Source organism: Terrapene carolina, unplaced genomic scaffold (genome assembly GCF_002925995.2).
Source record: "Terrapene carolina triunguis isolate 2854851 unplaced genomic scaffold, T_m_triunguis-2.0 Scaffold210, whole genome shotgun sequence".
In the NCBI taxonomy this organism is placed as follows: Eukaryota; Metazoa; Chordata; order Testudines; family Emydidae; genus Terrapene; species Terrapene triunguis.
The window spans coordinates 52,998,178-53,018,833 of record NW_020664561.1 but is presented as its reverse complement, the minus strand read 5'-3'; the positions used below and the strand labels follow the sequence as shown (position 1 = coordinate 53,018,833).

General features: G+C 41.8%; 1 protein-coding gene across 3 annotated transcripts in view; it reads left to right on the top strand.

Moving 5' to 3' along the window:
• LOC112115967 (nuclear factor 1 A-type) overlaps positions 1 to 20,656 on the top strand; it is a 297,087-nt gene that overhangs the window by 203,414 nt on the left and 73,017 nt on the right. For all 3 annotated transcript variants that reach the window (XM_026655367.2, XM_024213222.2, XM_024213218.3), the window contains exons 5-6: positions 3,531 to 3,648; positions 6,467 to 6,594. In XM_026655367.2, the coding sequence (XP_026511152.1) occupies positions 3,531 to 3,648; positions 6,467 to 6,594 (246 nt within the window). The remainder of the gene's footprint in view (positions 1 to 3,530; positions 3,649 to 6,466; positions 6,595 to 20,656) is intronic.

The window sequence follows — 20,656 nt, the reverse complement described above, 5'->3', positions numbered from 1 at the left end:
AGCATGTTCTTGGGACATTGGGTGCAGGCGAGGAGGGTGATCACATGTTGGATGATCATATGCTAAAATGAGGAAACTCAATTTAGCCAAAGTTGTGCCACAATTTAGATCACTTTAATCCTTCTGTTTGCTCTCTGGTGCTGGAGTGTTGATGGGGAATCCTACAGACAGACAGAAGTGTGACTCTGTCTTTCCATCAGAATTCAGTGCTAATAGAAGAGGGATAGTCTATTCAGGCAGCGTGAGGGGCCATTTGGAGCAGGTAAGGTTTTGCATGGCTAAGCTAGATGAAGTTTATGCACCTTTGCAACATGTTGTGTTGCAAAACAGAAAAGTAAATATAAGGTCCAAATAGAACACAACCAGGTTCCCTCAGCCAAAGTCCAATGTAAAGTGTTATGAAGTGTGACTCGAGTCAGCCAAGTCTATAACAGTGATATAAAACATGAGTCACTTCAACCAAATTCCAAAGAGGAAGAGACCGATTCCCCCCTACCCAGAGAAAGAGAGTTAACCCCTTCCCTGCCAGCCTTTGGATGGGGTCTATACACTGACATTTTCCTCACTTTGTCTACAGTAAAATGTTGTTTGAAGAGCAAACTAACTGGGAAAAGAAAACATAGATACCCTTTATTGAAAGATAACTTCCTAATACACAGAATATGATTCCAGAACAGTTCCCCTTTATGGAAAGTTTACCCCTATAGCATTACTAAGTTTAGTGACCTTGGTCTGTCTCTAGTATGAATGTCATTGTTAGAACCGCCATAGGCCTTTTAAATAAGCAACTGCCATGAACCCTTTAAATGCTTTTAACACTCAACTGCTTTAATAAATGTTCTGTCCTTTCACCATTTTATTGTTTAAGAGGAATGGATCTTGTCTTTTTACCCTTCATCCTGCATCCTCTCAGCTCAGCTCCTTGAGTACTGCAGAGTGTCCAAGGACCTGGCAGGAAAACTCCATTATTGTTAAATATGGAGGAAGCTAGAAGTTACCTTTTTAACCCTTTCTATCTTATGATTAGTTTTTAAGTTACTAGCTTTACCCCATCCCACTCCACATCTTTTCAGGCTATGTGCACCCTGTTGAGAAGTGGAAGTATATTTTAGTTTCACATAAGGCAAATTTGGCCAGTAATTCCCTAGATTTTGGGGGGTGATGAACGGGAGCGGAGTCAGTTTATGAACACAAAATTTTCTTCCATCTGTATCTGAAATAAAACTGCTTAGTAAAACTTACAATAGCTGGGAAATTCATTGCCCCTTGGAAGGAAATGGTGCTTTAATTTAGTGCCTGCCTTTTTATGTGCCTGTTTGGAAAATATTACTATTAACTTCTAAGTTAGGCTTTGTTAGGTCTGGGGTGCAGGGGAATTGATCAACAAAGGGGTTTACAAAGCACAAATCTGCTTGGCAAAGGAGTTGCTGAAAACTGTGGAGTAGATGCTGCAGAGAGTACCTTTATGATTGATTTCCATTCACGTCAGACTGACTGCAGTGTGGTCATTTTTCTAACCCATAACTGCTCACACTGCAGCAGTCTGCTATCTGCAGGGTGTCTGAATTATAGCAGTCCATGTCCATGTTACCTTTTACACAAATTACTTACACTGGTTTCTTTTTCCATGCAAATTTGTCAGTTTTACAGCCTCTTGTAGCTGCTGTCAGGAAACTCTAGCAGAAAGCACAATTTAATAAAATGAGTTCGTTTTACTATATTTAATTTTTCTTAAAAAAAACCCTGCCCTCTCATACAACCAGTGCACAGGAAACATATTTTAGTTAGGTTTCAGAGTAGCCGTATGGAGTGGAAATCCATCAACTTCATGAATATTTTAGTTAAAGGAAGACAACAAAGGAGTTTGGTGTTCTTGCCATAAATTACTTCCCAAATTAATCCCTTTTAATGATCATTCCAGATTTTCTTAAGTTTTAATAGCATTGTGTGCTTTCCATCCCATCCTTTTAAAATCTGTTGCTTGCTGTCCATGCCATTCCCAGTCTGTCTCAATGTTGATCGACTTTCTTAAAAGATCTTTGCCCTAGATTGCCAGTTTAACTCTGAGGAGGATGAGGCAGCTGCAAAGCTATATTCTTCATCTGTCAAATCCAGCAGTGCTTGTTCCCTAAGACTTGGGGTGAAATCCTGACTCTATTGAAAGCAAAGGCAGAACTCCCAGTGGCTTCATTTGGGCCCATATTTCACCCTTGGTGTGCTAGGTTACTGGTGCAAGATACCTGAACCATCCAATCTTGATTTCCTCACTTATGCCCACCAGAGTGAAATATTTCAGTTGGGCTCAATTCCTCCCCGGTAGGAGCAAGCATAGGTCTATTGATTTCAGTACAGTTGTTCCAACTGACACAAGAGTAAATTTGGCTCAGTATCATTGTGTGGCACCAGGAAAATCCCTGTGAATCAGAGTTTTCACATAATATATCCTGTGCCAAACAGATATATCTTGGGCAATGGGGTAATTTTCATCAGATTGTGGAATGGGACAGACAATCAATCATGGTCCATAAAGCAGAATGTCCTATAAAGGTCAGGGCACTGGAATGGTGACAGTGGGAATGGTATCATATCACATGCAGTTTGATTTCATTGAGGAAGACCTTGCCGGCTCAGTTTTATATTTGGTTACAACATTCTCATTTGTTCCATATTGCTCAACACATGGGAGTTCACAGTCCTATCTATGCCTGTAAACTTTTGGAAAAGGAACTCTCATAATACCTTAGTGTAAAACCAGTACTCTAGGCAAGTTATTAGAGTCAGGTGAGTCATAGCAGTGATAGTCCTTACAGAAAACCATGCATGCTGGTGGGAATAAAGAACAATAGAAAACAGTTGTTGGATAATAATATAATGAGGCAAATTGTCTCTGGCTCCCGCACAGGTGCACAGAGGCAGAAAGGAACACAAGGAGTCTCAGCCCCTTGCATACTTCCCGCAGGGGCTTTGGATAGTCATAGCTGCTATGCTCCAGGGGTATAGAGACTGTAGCCTCTATGTACATCTGGGTACACACAGCATTCCCAAAGGTCTTGGGAAGAGGTGGCACCAGTGCCCCTTCCCTGTCTACCAGAGCTCACAGACTGGGCCAGGCATACACGGGATGGTGCAACACGTCCACTACTCAGGCTGTGCCTATTAAGGAAGGAAGTTTCAAGAGATGTTATTAAGAAGATTACAATATGGCAGCAGTTTCTTAAAGGAATCCAAGATTCTTGGTGCAAATTATTAGAATTGACGGTACAGAAAAGACTGACCTGAAAAGAAAATAAGAACATCTTTATTATATCATATCATTATTATTATTTATTTGTATTATCGTAGTACCTAGGAGCCCTAGGTGGGGACCTGGACTTCATTGTGCTAGGCATTGTACAAACAGACCAAAAAAGACACTCCCTGCCCCAGAGGGAATCGTATAGTGGTAAAATGTTCCTGATTACAGTGTCAATTCACATAATTGAGTCCTTATTTACATGACTTACTGACTTGAATTTCTTTTGTTTCCCTAGCACCAATAGCTGCAGGAACAGGCCCAAATTTCTCCCTCTCAGATTTGGAAAGTTCTTCATACTATAGCATGAGCCCAGGAGCAATGAGGAGGTCTTTACCTAGCACATCCTCTACCAGGTAATTTGATATGTGTATGCTATTGGGTTACTTGTGAAACCCAGATTACGATTAATGCTCATATGGAAGTTATTGTTTAGTATTTACATTGTTTGATGTGTTCTGGTGGGGACGGGATGGTGTGTCTTTTCAGAATCACAAATTTGAGTGTCTGTCTCAATCTATATTAAAGCTCTATACTTAAAGTCCAGCTTTGAAAAAAGCTACAGAGACACATACAGGTCCTGATTCTTTTCTCACGTACATTGTTTAGAATCAGGGGTAATTCCATTGAAATCAGTGGAGTCACACTGGTATAAGGAGAATCAGGATCATAATGAAACATAATGTCCTCCTATGATAATGTCACTGAGTATTTTTCATGGAGATATTTCTTGTAGGTATCATAGCTTGCATTGCATTGAAGGAAAAGAGACTGGACACCAGACTTCAGATAAAACTTACATGTATTGTGTATACATAAAAGTGTTAACTGTGAAACTAACATAGTGTTGAAGATTTGGCTTTTAATCCATTCATATTTTGGTGTGGCTTTAAGAATTTTGTGATTTAATGAAGCAACTGAATTTTTGATGGAGGCTACTATCAAGTCCGATTGCATATCTTAGATGCAGACAAGGATATTTTTTTACTGTCTTTTTACTTTAACCATCCATGAGATTGAATTTATAAATAAGCCTAGTCACCATTGCCATCTTGAACACTATTAAGGAACCAGATTGATTTTTGTTTGTCCACCAGCCAAAATGATCAGTTATTTCAAAGACATGACAAGAAATTCTAACTTCAGCTTGGAGTTCTTTTAGGTTCTGATCTCAGTCTGCAGCGCCACCAGCTTTGCAAAAAGCAAGCACACCATAAAAAAAAAAACATATCTTTTCACTGTAGCTGTTTTTATTTTCTACAAAAGTATGTAGAGTCTCCTAGCAATAACTTTTAGCTTATAGTTCACAGTGATTGAAAGAACATTCTGTACACATGAGCTCAGTCAGCATTCTGAAGCTTAGCAAATACAGTTCTCATTACATGTGGCAGTAATCAATTTAAAAGTTTGTGCTGTTAGTTTTTTCACATGTGTTTGGCATACTGTATGTGCAGTGCTCATCATTAGACTTACTCCCAGCAAGAGTTTTGTTGTGACTCCAGGAGTGAAAAAGGCAGGTTATTAGTGTTACTTAAAAGCTCAGTTGTCACTCTTCTATTCTTCTGCAAATAGCTAGCACTGATAAGGAGCTAATTATAAACATCACCAGTAGTTAATAACTTGGTAATATGTTTGTTTTTCTCTCATTAGGTTATTCCCAGTTAGAAAAAAAATATTCCTTAAATACACAGACTCAGCGGCACTATCAGGCAGTAATTATATTGTACACATAGAATTTTCCCTACCGACATATACTGATTCTTTAAAATAAGTTATGGCAGAACCTGCATTCCATACATACCATAAAACATTGTCTCCCTTCAGCTTTGCATACAGAACTCCCAAATCCTGCAGCTCTTTCTCAGGCAGAAATTAAAGTGAGTCTTGCCTGAGTAAAGGCTGGAAGATTTAGCTCAATGGGAATTATGCCAATGGAATGTTTTATATCCATCCAGTACATCCCTGATACACAAAGGAGTCTATTCTTGTTTACTCTATGGAACATTTAGGCAGGTAGGGCTTTTCTTGAATCCCTTACACACTGCTGGTGGAATTGATCCCACAGAATAAAGAGTTGGCAATAGACATAAGATCTGGAAAAATGTGTTAGGACAAATTGACAATAATATCCTAGAGCATTCTGTACATCTCATTATTCCAAACTTAGCCAAGATTGTAGACCCTTGGCACTGAAATTCATTCCCCCACCGCTCTGCCACACTTTGAGTCAGTTGACCTTCAGAGCACAGTGTAAGGTTCTCCCTTCTCTCAGCCTTTTGCCCGGGTTGGATTTTGGAGGAGGTATTGTATATGGTGAGTGTTGTGTGGGAGTCTTTCAATGTTGACATTAGTCAGCAAGCTTTTTGTTCTTTTTTTTAAATGTGTGGCGGCATCCAGAGACTATGTCCTACATCAGGCATTGAACAAATTAGGTACAGGGTAAAATTTTTATACTTGTTTAAAATAACCTGTGACAATGTAAAACTGAAATATCTTTCCCATCTTTTGCCATCACTCGTGTGTTTATTATTGTAGGGTTGCCATAAAGCTGGGATTGCTGCCACTGAATTTTTCTTTAGGAAAAGAAAGCATTGAAAATATTAAAAAAATGCATACAAAGGGGGTATATGGAATTCACAATAAGATAAGGAGAAGACAAGGTAGTTTAAATGAGGGTCTACCTGTCAGTACCATATCTGTTCAATATTAACTATTTGATAGCTGGTGACACAGTAAGTTAATGATACAAAACCCATTGAAGTCAATGGGAGTCTTTCTGTTGACTTCAGCATGCTTTACATAAGGTCCTAGCCTTACAGCTGTGAAAATCTGAATTTTAAAATAGCTTTGGTTCCAGTTTGGAATGAGTTTGGTGATCTCAGCTTAGTCTTTATTGGAGGTTGTTCTGTGTCACAAAATCAGCATGGAGCTTGGCACAGTTCAGAAAGGCATAAGGCAGCCTCAAGTCTGAAAAAAGTAGATCAGGACTGAGGAACATTGATTCAGCTTTGTGGGGAAGAGTGAAGAGAACGGGAATCTCTCCCGAGTCAATGCCGTCAATGTCACTAAACTTAACCCAGTTGGTCTCTTCCCATGCTACCGAGAAATATACCAATACAGAAATATCTTTGTATCCTTTCAGCATATACAGTATTGTATGTTTTGCTGTTTCAGCTCTACAAAACGCCTCAAATCTGTGGAGGATGAAATGGACAGTCCTGGTGAAGAGCCATTTTATACAAGCCAAGGACGCTCTCCAGGAAGTGGCAGTCAGTCAAGTGGATGGCATGAAGTGGAGCCAGGTAAGCCACGGCTTTCAGGAGTCATAGGAAATTTTCTCCAGTTTTTCAGTTTCGTTATCATAAGAGAATATCGTATAGAAAGGCTATAAATAAAACCCCTATGATTTGTGCTGAAATGGTCAGTCTAATGAAAATATTGCAAGTTTGATTGCTCCTGCAGCTGCAAATGTTTTCGTAGTGTGTCACTTTTGTATTTGGGACAAGCATCTGAAGTATTTGAATAAGGCAGCAAAAGATATGCTCTCCTTCTCTGTCAAATTGTCCATATCCAATCATGGAATATCACTGATAACAGCTTGGCAAAACACAGCACCTGTCCCAGCTGTGGAGCACATTTCATTCTGTTGTAAAATGCCATTATATATATATATATATATATATAAAAACATACCTCTATCAGATGGAAAGATTTTTGAAGGGTTATATAACATTTGTTTACTCTGCAATGGGTTTTTAAGAGACTCAGTATGAGTTGCTGTTGTATTCATCCATAATGGTGTGAAGTTTGATAGGAGACTCTATGCTGAAATACACCTCTACCCTGATATAACGTTGTCCTTGGGAGCCAAAAAAATCTTACTGCGTTATAGGTGAAACCGCGTTATATCAAACTTGCTTTGATCCGCCGGAGCGCGCAGCCCCGCCCCCCTGGAGCGCTGCTTTACCGCGTTATATCCAAATTTGTGTTATATTGGGTTGCGTTATATCGGGGTAGAGGTGTACATATCATTGGATGTTGGAGTTAAGAACTTTAAGGGGGAAGCCATGCCTTTTCCTGATGAATTTTCCTTGGCTTGTGTTATTTACTTAATGTCTCTTGATCACCTAGCTTGGTATCATCTGGGTACTCAATAGTAATGAAAACATTTTCCTGGCATGATGGCAGTTAGTAGGCAAAATAATGCCACAGATCTCTGTTCTAGATAGGGATTTTATTACTAATTATTATTAATACTAATTTATTGAATATCAACAAAGTGTTTTTCGTCTTTCACCTTCCAACATTTTACCAGGTCATCAATATATGGTCCTAAGGGATTAGTCCTTTGTGTTTTATATATTTTAATATAATTTTACTTAGATTTAAAATAATAAAGATGTCTAACCAATGGTCTAGGCACCCTAATATAATTAATGATACAGCTGTACAATTATATTATACCTCAGCACCATTAAAATCAGTTCTGCAGGAACTTGGCTGGCCAGCCAGCCACCTACTACCTTCATCATCTCTGAAGCATATCCATAGCCTTCTCCAGAAGCACATCAAACAGATGTCTTTTGCAGCATGCCTGGAAAGCCACCAAATTTAGCTATTTCAGACCGGGGAGGGAGCAAGTTTCAGAGTCTCAGAGCTGACAGAACATCCTGCCAACAGCCCCCCTCTCTTTTATAATGAGCTGGATCCAGTCTAAGTGCTCCTGCTGACCACAGCTGTGGCAGTATAGCATGGAGAGAAAGGCAGTCCCTCAGGTAGGCCAGCTCCAAGCCATGTAGGGTTTTATACGTCATAACCAACACCTTAAAATCCACCCAGAGACACAAGGGCAGCCAGCACAGATCCTGGATCACTCTGGTCATGTGCCCCCAGTGAAATGTCCTGTTCAGTAAGCAAGCCACTGCATTCTGCACCAGCTTCAGTCTCCAAATAGTTTTAAGGTGTAGCCCCATGTAGAGTGCATTGGCGTAGTCTGATCTTGAGGTGACAGAAAGCCCAGAAACAGTGGCAAGGTCTGTGTCTGAAAGGACTGCAACCTCCTAGCTAGACACAAACTGGGTCACTGCTGTAATATGATCGTCAAACAGCAGCATGGGCTGTAGACTCACTCCTAAATTGTGAATACTGTACTATCAACTAATGGCAGACATACTCCTTCAATGGAAGGGGTTGATATTACCTCCTCCCTGTTCTCCTGCAACATCCCCCAACCCACCTTCATCACCTCAGTATGATCTGGTCTGAGCTCCAGCCAGCTTGCTTTCAAACTGTGGTTGAGGTGCTGAACAGCATAGTTCCAAATGAGAGAAGATAGTGACATACAGTTGGGAGTTACCAGCATGCTGAAAACACTGACCCCCATGCCCCCTTACAAATGTTCCTAATGGCCTTTTATGCCTGTTGAACAAGAGGGATGACAGAATGCCACCCTGCAGCACCCCACAGAGCTCCACAGGAAGAGGAGCAATTGTCCACAGCTACCTGCTGAGAGAAGAGAACAAAACACTGAAAAGTGGCCTGGTCCATTCCCAACAGGTTCTCAGGCAAGTCAGTAGCATTTCGTGATCAAGCATATTAAAGGCAGCTGATAGATCTAATAATACCAGCATGGAATCCTGGTTTTCATCCGTCGCCAGGAGGCGACCACTGACCAATGCACCAGGGCAATCTTTGTGTCATAGCTAGGTCAATACCCAGATTGACAAGGGTCAAGGAGATCACAGGCATCTAGACACGGTGATAATTGTCTTGTCACAACCTTCCCACAATCCTACCTAGAAAGGGAAGATGTGATACTTGTTGATAATTAGCAAGATTGTCAGCACCCCGTGATGACTTCTTGAGCAAAGGCTGCACTCCTGTTTCCTCCAAAACAATAGGCAACCTGCCCCCTCTAAAAGAGATGCTGACAGTGTCCACAAATAAGGAGACCAGCACTTCCCCACTGGCCTTCCCCAGCAAAGAAGGATGTGAATCCAAAGGACAGGTTGCAGGACAAAGGTCTCCCAACACTTCCAGTACCTCAGGGAGTATCACTGGCTGAAACTCCAGCAGAGAAGAGAAGGCCTTTGTTCCCTCAAGACCAGGCTCAATCACCACAGAAGCAAACAGCCCATCCCTAATCTGATCAGTCTTGTCTGCAGAATAGCAAACAATTTCTTCACAACAGGAGGGACTCAGACCAGCTATCGAGCTGAAACTATCCAGATGTACCAGACTCTCTGTCACCCAGATCAAATCTGCTGTCTGAGATGTTGCGGATGCTGTGGAGGAGAAAAATAATTGTCACTTTGCCTCCTGCGCAGCAATAGCATAGGAGTTAAAAAGAAATATTTACGCTACAGCTGGTCAGCCTCAGCACAAGATTTCCACCACTGGTTCTCTAGCCATCTCCCTCTCGCTTCATTTGTTTCAGACCATCTATAAACCAGGCTGACCTCTGAGAACGAAGCCAGCAAAGAGAGCACTTAGGGGCCACCTCTTCAATAGTGGAGGACAAAAACCTATAATCATGTCCTACAAACGCATCAAAAGAGTGGTCTGCCAGCAGAACAAGAGTCACCATCAGAGCTCTGTATAACAGAAAGCAACAGTTTACATCATATTTTGTTTTAATATATAATATATAGTAAGTCACATGTGGCTCTGAAATCAACATTTGGTCCTTCATGTTTGACATGGATGCTTTCGTCTCAACCACTACAGAATGCTTTATGAGTCTCCAACAGGGCAACTGCCTAGAAAATGTATTGGCCCACTGAAAAATATAGAAATGGGATCAACATCCCTTATTACTTTGTATATTGCCAGAGTATTGCTCCTGAAAGAATAGTAACCTTGCCCTGTTTCATTGTTGCCTTTCCCTGTTTCAGTTACATCCTTTCTGCTCTCTATATTGTCCAAGTAAGACCCTTACTGTTTATTTAATCCCACAAATGACATTAAAAAATTCTACATTTTTAACATATAATAATCACTTTGGGTTTTAATGTTTAATTCATCTGACTGACATCTGCAAAGGGAGCTTAAACACTGAAACCATCTTAATAGTTGATGTAGCCCATCAAAGCCCAGAGCAATTATACTGTATACAATGGTAAAATATGTTTACAACAGAGCCCGTTGCTACTGTGAATATTTCTGATACTATTAACTCAGGCTGGTCACTGTTGAGAGTTTAGCATGTGTTGCCAGACAATAGCATAGGAGTGATTTGTTCAGCAAGATTTTCTTACATCCCATCAAAACATGTCCTATTGGATGATCTGTCCATGATCAACATGGGAACATGTTGATTACTTCCCTTGAGGAAAGGGGAAGGTTGGATGGCTGTGTGGGACTATCTCCCTGAATGTGCCTTTGGGGAAAAGACAGGTGTTGAAGACAGCAGCCACCACCAGCCACACCCAGTTCCCCAGAGGACCCACATAAATTGAACTGAACAAGGAGACCCATCTAGGCACAGCTTCTTATCCTGTATCTAGGAGTAGAAGGAGCCTGCATGTATGTGCAGATTCTGGGGGAATCTGCATGTGTTTGGGCATTTGATTAGTTTTGAGGAGAAGGGAGCAGCATGTGCATGAGAGAGATTTGGGGGATGCAAAGCATGAAAGAGAGAGAGAGACAGTGTATGTGTGTGTGATCTGGTGCATGGAGAGAAAGAGTTTTTGGCAGAGGAGGCAGAAGATGAAGAATGAGAGATTTCACAGAGATTTGGAATGGGGGTCACGAGAGAGGAAAGAAATGATAGCAAGAGGATTGAAACTTGGAAGGAGGAAGAGAACACAATGTGGAAAAAGAAAGATGGAGGGGGAAAGGAGAGAACAATTATTACATCATATAGAAAACATGATAGTGAAAAAAGACAGGCAAAAATAATGAGATATGTATTAGAAGAAAGGAAAAATAGTGTAGTGACCAGAGAAAGAAAAGAACAAATACAAGGGTGAGAAAGTAAATGGTTAAAAGTTTTTACTTGGAAAGGGAAGATTGAAAAGGATGCAATAAATAACTAAATTAACAACGTTTCTGAAAGCAGTGCATGCTGGGGACAGAAGTTTGCCTAGGGCTAGCCATGGCTGGCTATCCTGCCTCTCTCCCCATTTGCTCTTTTTATGTTGGTGCTGTTTGTGGTCCCTTCTGACTTGTTTTTCTGTGGTTGGACCTGTGAGTGGGTCCATTGATCTGTGGACTCAAGGGGTGCCTGAAAAATGGCTGGAGATCAGAACAGCCTTGCTCCCACCTTGCAGAAAACAGCACAAAGCTACTCTGAGACTGCTACTCCAGACTATGAGGAGGGATAGTACCCCCTGCTTTCCAAAGGCTTTGGATGACTTCATCTATGCTCTGTGCAACCCACCAGCCACATGTATTGCCCATCCACAATCCCTCCCCTGCACTCCTGCTTTAAAGGGCTGCGCTGGGTCTCAGCTCCTTGAAAAGTAAGTTGTGTGTGGAGCTCTAGACACAGGGTCTGCACCCGCCACGCCTCGGCAGCACGGCATTTCCACTGCATTCTGGTCTGCGTGAACCCAAGGAAAGGTCCAGAGCACAGAGCACTCTGTGTATTGCATCTGGGGTACTTTTCACAAACAAGAGTATGGTGCTTTATTTATGCTTCAGACATGACAGCCAAAGCAAAAACCAACATTAATTCCATGTTCCTTGTAGTGTACGCATCGAGTCTCACATCCATTTGCCTGCACTTGAATGCTTCTGGGGAGCTCTGAGGCCTAAAAAGACTGGAGTCTGCCAGAAAAGATGAATTTCCTTTCACAACAGGAAGGCTTGGGAAGTAAAACAAAGCAGACATGTAGTAAATTACTTCTGGTTTTCAAATACCTTTTGCAGTATTCTCCTTACCGTTACTTTATCTCAGCACTTTCAGTACATAACTCTTGTTAACTGAGAAGAAAGGCAAGAGAGAAGATAAAGATGATGTTAGGTAAGAAAACCAGGGAATAGCAAACTGGCTTTGGACTTGGGTACAGGCGTTGACTTTTGTTCAGTTCTGTTTCAGCTGTATTTTGTAAACTGGTTTAAAGGCCTAATTCCTAGTAAATGCTTACAGCTTCTGTTTTTGGTTCCATCCTGATCAAAATGCACCCTGTAAGCAGGAGTGCCGCCAGCTTTTTCATAGATTCATAGATTCTAGGACTGGAAGGGACCTCGAGAGGTCATCGAGTCCAGTCCCCTGCCCGCATGGCAGGACCAAATACTGTCTAGACCATCCCTGATAGACATTTATCTAACCTACTTTTAAATATCTCCAGAGATGGAGATTCCACAACCTCCCTAGGCAATTTATTCCAGTGTTTAACCACCCTGACAGTTAGGAACTTTTTCCTAATGTCCAACCTAGACCTCCCTTGCTGCAGTTTAAGCCCATTGCTTCTTGTTCTATCCTTAGAAGCTAAGGTGAACAAGTTTTCTCCCTCCTCCTTATGACACCCTTTTAGATACCTGAAAACTGCTATCATGTCCCCTCTCAGTCTTCTCTTTTCCAAACTAACCAAACCCAATTCTTTCAGCCTTCCTTCATAGGTCATGTTCTCAAGACCTTTAATCATTCTTGTTGCTCTTCTCTGGACCCTCTCCAATTTCTCCACATCTTTCTTGAAATGCGGTGCCCAGAACTGGACACAATACTCCAGTTGAGGCCTAACCAGCGCAGAGTAGAGCGGAAGAATGACTTCTCGTGTCTTGCTCACAACACACCTGTTAATACATCCCACAATCACGTTTGCTTTTTTTGCAACAGCATCACACTGTTGACTCATATTTAGCTTGTGCTCCACTATAACCCCTAGATCCCTTTCTGCTGTACTCCTTCCTAGACAGTCTCTTCCCATTCTGTATGTGTGAAACTGATTTTTCCTTCCTAAGTGGAGCACTTTGCATTTGTCTTTGTTAAACTTCATCCTATTTACCTCAGACCATTTCTCCAATTTGTCCAGATCATTTTGAATTATGACCCTGTCCTCCAAAGCAGTTGCAATCCCTCCCAGTTTGGTATCATCCGCAAACTTAATAAGCGTACTTTCTATGCCAATATCTAAGTCGTTAATGAAGATATTGAACAGAGCCGGTCCCAAAACAGACCCCTGCGGAACCCCACTTGTTATGCCTTTCCAGCAGGATTGGGAACCATTAATAACAACTCTCTGAGTACGGTTCTCCAGCCTGTTATGCACCCACCTTATAGTAGCCCCATCTAAATTGTATTTGCCTAGTTTATCGATAAGAATATCATGCGAGACCGTGTCAAATGCCTTACTAAAGTCTAGGTATACCACATCCACAGCTTCTCCCTTATCCACAAGACTCATTATCCTATCAAAAAAAGCTATCAGATTGGTTTGACATGATTTGTTCTTTACAAATCCATGCTGGCTATTCCCTATCACCTTACCACCTTCCAAGTGTTTGCAGATGATTTCCTTAATTACTTGCTCCATTATCTTCCCTGGCACAGAAGTTAAACTAACTGGTCTGTAGTTTCCTGGGTTGTTTTTATTTCCCTTTTTATAGATGGGCACATATTTGCCCTTTTCCAGTCTTCTGGGATCTCTCCCATCTCCCATGATTTTCCAAAGATAATAGCTAGAGGCTCAGATACCTCCTCTATTATCTCCTTGAGTATTCTAGGATGCATTTCATCAGGCCCTGGTGACTTGCAGGCATCTAACTTTTCTAAGTGATTTTTAACTTGTTCTTTTTTTATTTTATCTGCTAAACCTACCCCCTTTCCATTAGCATTCACTAGGTTAGGCATTCCTTCAGACTTCTCGGTGAAGACCGAAACAAAGAAGTCATTAAGCATCTCTGCCATTTCCAAGTTTCCTGTTACTGTTTCTCCCTCTTCACTGAGCAGTGGGGCTACCCTGTCTTTGGTCTTCCTCTTGCTTCTAATGTATTGATAAAAAAGTCTTCTTGTTTCCCTTTATTCCCATAGCTAGTTTGAGCTCATTTTGTGCCTTTGCCTTTCTAGTCTTGCCTCTGCATTCCTGTGTTGTTTGCCTATATTCATCCTTTGTAATCCGTCCTAGTTTCCATTTTTTATGTGACTCCTTTTTATTTTTTAGATCATGCAAGATCTCGTGGTTAAGCCAAGGTGGTCTTTTGCCACATTTTCTATCTTTCCTAACCAGTGGAATAGCTTGCTTTTGGGCCCTTAATAGTGTCCCTTTGAAAAACTGCCAACTCTCCTCAGTTGTTTTTCCCCTCAGTCTTGATTCCCATGGGACCTTACCTATCAGCTCTCTGAGCTTACCAAAATCCGCCTTCCTGAAATCCATTGTCTCTCTTTTGCTGTTCTCCCTTCTACCCTTCCTTAGAATTGCAAACTCTATGATTTCATGATCACTTTCACCCAAGCTGCCTTCTACTTTCAAATTCTCAACGAGTTCCTCCGTATTTGTTAAAATCAAGTCTAGAACAGCTTCCCCCCAGTAGCTTTTTCAACCTTCTGAAATAAAAAGTTGTCTGCAGTGCAGTCCAAGAATTTGTTGGATAGTCTGTGCCCCGCTGTGTTATTTTCCCAACATATATTTGGATAGTTGAAGTCCCCCATCACCACCAAATCTTGGGCTTTGGATGATTTTGTTAGTTGTTTAAAAAAAGCCTCATCCACCTCTTCCACCTGGTTAGGTGGCCTGTAGTAGATTCCTAGCATGATATCACCCTTGTTTTTTACCCCTTTTAGCCTAACCCAGAGACTCTCAACACTTCCATCTCATATGTCCATCTCCACCTCAGTCCAAGTGTGTACATTTTTAATATATAAGGCAACACCTCCTCCCTTTAACCCCTGGCTATCCTTCCTGAGCAAGCTGTACCCATCCACACCAACATTCCAATCATGTGTATTATCCCACCAAGTTTCAGTGATGCCAACAATGTCATAGTTGTGTTTATTTATTAGCACTTTATTAGCAGTTCTTCCTGCTTATTACCCATACTTCTCACATTTGTATATAGGCATCTAAGATACTGATTTGATCTTGCCTCCCAGTTTTGTCCTGACCCTCCTTTCTCTCTGCCAATATAGCCCACACTCCCTCTTATTTCTGACCCATCTCCCAAGTCTCCATGTTCCCCACTTACCTGTGGGCTTTGCTCACCTGTCCCTAGGCAGCGGAAGGTCCCGCCCCGAAATGCCGCCCCCCACAGAGGCGGTGGAAGGTCCCGCCGCCGAAATACCGCCACGGACACCGCCCCCCAAATTGTAGCGCCCTAGGCGACCGCCTAGGATGCCTAATGGGTTGCGCCGGCCCTGCCTGTAAGGCTGAAACACATACAACTGTATTCCACTTGTGCATTTTTCTAGTGCGTTCTCTAATGCAATACAGATGTGACATCCACTGTACCTTATCAGGCATTTTTGTGGTGTTCTTTACTGTATATTAGCAATTTCAGTTTCAGATTTCTCAGTCAAGTTTCTTGTATTTATAGACTGGGGGTGGGAATGCTGATTAAAGTGTAATCCTCACAGTATTCTAATAATCAACCTTGCCAGCACGCGGAAGAGCAATCTGCACCTTCCTGTGTCAGTCTGGTCCTTGTTTTCCCCACAAGGGCATTGACTCCAAGGGAGTCAGGATGTTTGCACTGCCTGAAATCTTTTGGGGTTCTGATGGGGAGAATGCAGTTTTAAGTTCCACAGGGGATGCACTGGATCAACATGAAATCTCTCTTCAAACAGCACATGCTGACCCTGCGTTCTACTTCCCTCCTGTTGAAAGGATGTTTGTGCTGTTTTGTGTCACTGCAGCCCATTCTCCTTCTCTCCCCTAGTGGTTTTTCTGCCACCAGGGACTCTGTGCAAAGGCCTCAAATGTGAGAAAGAGCAAGCGATTGGATTGCAGTCCAAATTGCATTGGAATTCATTCAGTGCAAAGCAGCACCAACACAGTATTAAAGCATAATGTTTTTATTGCATGAGTGAAATATGTATTGTACGGTTATAATACCTCGTGGAATTAAACCATTACATAAGCCCATAATAAATGACAACGCCCATGCTAGATCACATTAATTCTTCTTCGAGTGCTCATCCACATATATTCCACTCTTATTAGTCAGAAATGAATCGAGGACTTCATACTTGCCTAGTGGGTATCAGAGTAGGCATATGTCCTGGTACCTTTCTTCCTCACCCCCAGGCCCTTTTCCATATAACAGTCCATCATGACACCATTGAAACCCTTGGAGTTTATGCACCAGCTCCTAAAAGGAAAGAGAAGAACCCAGCAGACAGACTGTCATCAAGTTCCTTTTACCACCAGAGAGCCTCAGTGCCTCCAAGAAGGAGGCTGTGTGCTTCAGCCTCTGCAACATTCTCCTCCCACACTACAGCCACATCAAAATGGTTGAGAATTGCTCCATATACAGTGCGTTCTCCCTGCCATTTGGGAATCGCCTTCATTTTTTCCAGGAGTCATGGAACCTAAGAACATCCAACCCCTAGGTTTCAGAGATAGTCTCAGTCAGATATTCTCTGCAGTTCTGTGCTACTATCCCTACTTCCCACTTTTCAGGGACCCCTCTGATGAGAGACTGTTTCCTCAGGAGGTGGAGTAACTTCTGTCTCTCAGCACAAGAGAAGAAGTTTTTCTGCAGTTTAGGGGGAAGAGTTTTTATTCTGATTACTTCCTAAAATCACAGAAGGTCTCAATACCTTCTTCTATTTCCACTTCAGAATGGTAACTGTAGCTTCTATAATTCCATCACTAGATCTATAGGACTGTTTTGTGACTCTCAATCTGCAAGATGCCAGCTTCCACATCTCCATACAGCGGGCACACAGAAAGTACCTAAAGTTTTAGACTCATAGCCTGTGTTGCTTTCCTACCAATGATCCAAGGACTGACAATTCAAATTATGACTGACAGTGGTCATGTTTTTTACAAGTAGGCAGGGGAGGAGCCCAATTGTCTCCTTTATGTTAGGAAGCAGTTCAGTGATGAAACTGGTTCGTTCGGGATCACGTATTTCCCATAGAACTACATCTCCCAGGTCAGCGGATGGCTCTAGCGGACCCTCTGACCAGACAATTTTTGTCATACCATGAGTATGATCAAGAATTGTGTTGTCAGATGCATCTTCCTCAAGTAGGATCGTCCATCAATATTTGCAAACCCAAGGCATTTCTCAAATTCTACTTTAAAAAAGGAGGTGTAAGCCCATGATCATTGTCGGATGCATTCCTCACTCAGTGGTCCCCCGGGATGAGATGTGCTTACCCTCCAATCCCTCTGACTTCCAGTGTGCTCAGAAAGTTCAGACAGGACATTCACAGTCATCATGATAGCACCTGCCTGGCTAAGGTAATTTTGGTACCCAGATCAGCTGCTCCTATCAGTTTGTCCACCAAAACCCTTGCTTCTTCTACCGGACTTAATATCTCAGGACAGTAGGAATATTTTACATACAAATTCAGTCTCCCTCTACCTGGCAGCTTGAACTATTAGATGTCAGACCCAGAAAGATCATGTTCCTCAGATATCCAGATCATTTTCATTCAAAGTAGAAGAATTCCACCAGGCTAACTTGGGCTGCTAAGTGGAAGACATTTGGGATTTGGTGTGAGCAACAACAATTACAACATAGTGACTCCCAGATCCCTGCTAATTTGGATTATTTGTGCGCTCTAAAGAGTTCTAATTATGCCTAGTAAAGAACACCCGGCAGACATATCTGCATATCACACTCCCAACTCCATCCCCATTCGAAGCTACACATTTCTCCCTGACTGTAGTTACATTTCTTAAGGGCCTTATGCACATTTTTCCATCAGTCAAAGAAACTCCTCTTCTTAATGTGCTCCTGGCAAGTTTAATGGGCCCCCCATTGGAACCACTGGTAATCTGTTCCCTGTTGTGCCTATCTTCTACTTTTAATGGCAATCACAACGGAAAGGAAAACATCCTTTTAATGGCAGTCACATCTGCCAGAAGAATTGGGGAAATGCAAGCTCTCATGGCAGACCCTCCCTATGTAGTATTCTATAAGGATAAAGTATTACTCATTCCATCTCAAGCTCTTGCCTAAGGTACTCATGGATTTCCACTTCAACCAGATGATTCATTTACCAATATTTTTCCTTAAGCCACGTTAAGCACTCTTTACATGTTCTCAGAGCCTGATCCTTTTATTTTAAAAGGATCAAACCCTCCAGAGTTTTCTCAAGGCCATTTGTAGCATTTGCTGACAAAATGAAAGGTCAAGCGATATCAGCACAGAGACTATCCAAGTGAGTATCAGGATGTTTTAGCTAGTTTAGATCCCCCAGCTCAGTTTAGGGCTCATTCCTCTAGGGCTCAGGCAGCTTCTGCAGATTCCATCTCAGACATGCTTTTTTAAATTTTTTACTAAGCATTATTCCCTCATGGAAGCATCGAGGTATGAAGCCTCTTTTTTCAGAGCTGTGCTGCAATCTGTGTTGAAGTAGACACGTTCACATCAGGTCTTCTTCTTCTTCAACGCTTAGCCAGACAGTCGGACGTAGCGATCGTTCGCCACTTGATCTGTTCCTGCGCAACCGCAAAGGCTTGACGGCCTGAGAGTCCAACATTGGAACAGACTTGATGAACCCATGTAATAGGGGGGTCTGCCTCTGGGCCGCCTCTACCCACATCAAGTCACCGCTTGTAAATAACTAAGAGTAGAATATGAATAAGTACTCAAAGATGAAAGAAAAGTTACTTACTTTACTTTAACTGGAATTCTTCAAGATGTGTTGTCCATATATATTCTCTGACCTGCCCTCCTTCCCCTCTACTATGGAGTCCTATAACATCTGGATTTTACGGTGGCGAAGGAACTGAATGGCTGTTGGACCCACACTGCCGTTTATGCCCATGGTACAGAATATGATGACATTCACGGTGCATGCATGGCCCCAATGCACACCACTGGCCAAAAGATCCCAATCTTGAATGCATGGGGCACGTGCATACCAAGAGTGCAATACATATGAACATAATGAAGAACTCCAGTTTCTGTGAGGTAAATAATTTTTCTTTCCTAAATGGTTTTTGCTTTCATATCGTTTGGATCCGAATGCCTCCTTATCCTTGCAGTTTGCATAACAGTATCCCAATACAAGCTGCCCAACTGCTTTCAAGAATGTAAGATTTTTCTTTACTTCTAAGAGCAATACTACTTATCAACTTTTTTTCTGAAATACCATATCAGCAGTCTACAGTTCCTGCTGCTATAAGTTTAATGTGTTTGTAGGAGCACTTAGCATCAAGTCTTTTATATCACAATCTATTACTCACAGGTGCTACATGATACAGGATTGTGTTAGCACTTTATAGATCTTTTATCAGATAAGTGTATGTGTTTCTGTGCCAGGCAATCAGAATGAAACTTCTGCATGACTACCGAGTTACTACCTGACACAAGTTAAAAAAAAATACAACCTTTCCACGTCTGCTCTTTTATGGATAAGTTAGAGTCTGATTGGCTGAGGCCAACAAAAGATCCAGAACTAAATGTAAGCCAGTAAAAATGCAGCATGGAAATATTGATGCTTTGAGCATCAATATTTTTCAGTAACATTCATCAGGTAAAATGTTTAACTTGTTTGCTATTATAAACAGTAGTTGTGACAGTGAATTATCACTGGATCAATGTCTCAGCTTTTCTCCTGAAATGTATGTAGCAAGAGACCATTATCCTATGGCCACATTCCAGTCCGTTGGAATTATCTCTCCAGAATCATGGCAGTTAGAGATGGAAAAACCTGTTGGATCATCCAGTCCATCTCTTTGCAGTACAGTAATATTTTTAATGAATTCCTGAGTTTATATTTAAGAGTCGTAAATTATTGGGTTTCCATATCTCCCCAAGGAGTGTTGTCAACCTGTGTCAGGTGATATTCAGTCTAAATAGGGCCTGGTCAGTTTTAATAATACTGCTCTTATATGGAAATGTCCATCTATAGATCTGGTAGTGCTTACCCGCCCTTTGTTAATTCACTTCAGAGAGATACTCAGTTCACCATGAGCCAAGAAAGGTCAATCAGTGAAGTGCTGTAGTTCTGCTTTTTACATCTGATTCCAAAATGTATGGGGTGCTTCATTTCAAACATGGGTTCATTTGAGAATGGCCAACCTGTGTAGAAATCCCAGGATAAGATTACAGTGGGAATGATTCTGGTAAGGGGGTTGCACCTCAGATTTTCAATGTAAACTGAGCTCCTGACTGGCCTGGTGTTTGGGTCATTCAGACATATTATGCTGGGTGACCTCATCATCCATGTGGACAATAGATCTCATGGGCACCATGACAGCCATAGGACCATCTGAGATGCCTTCTGGCTCTACACGCAAGTGG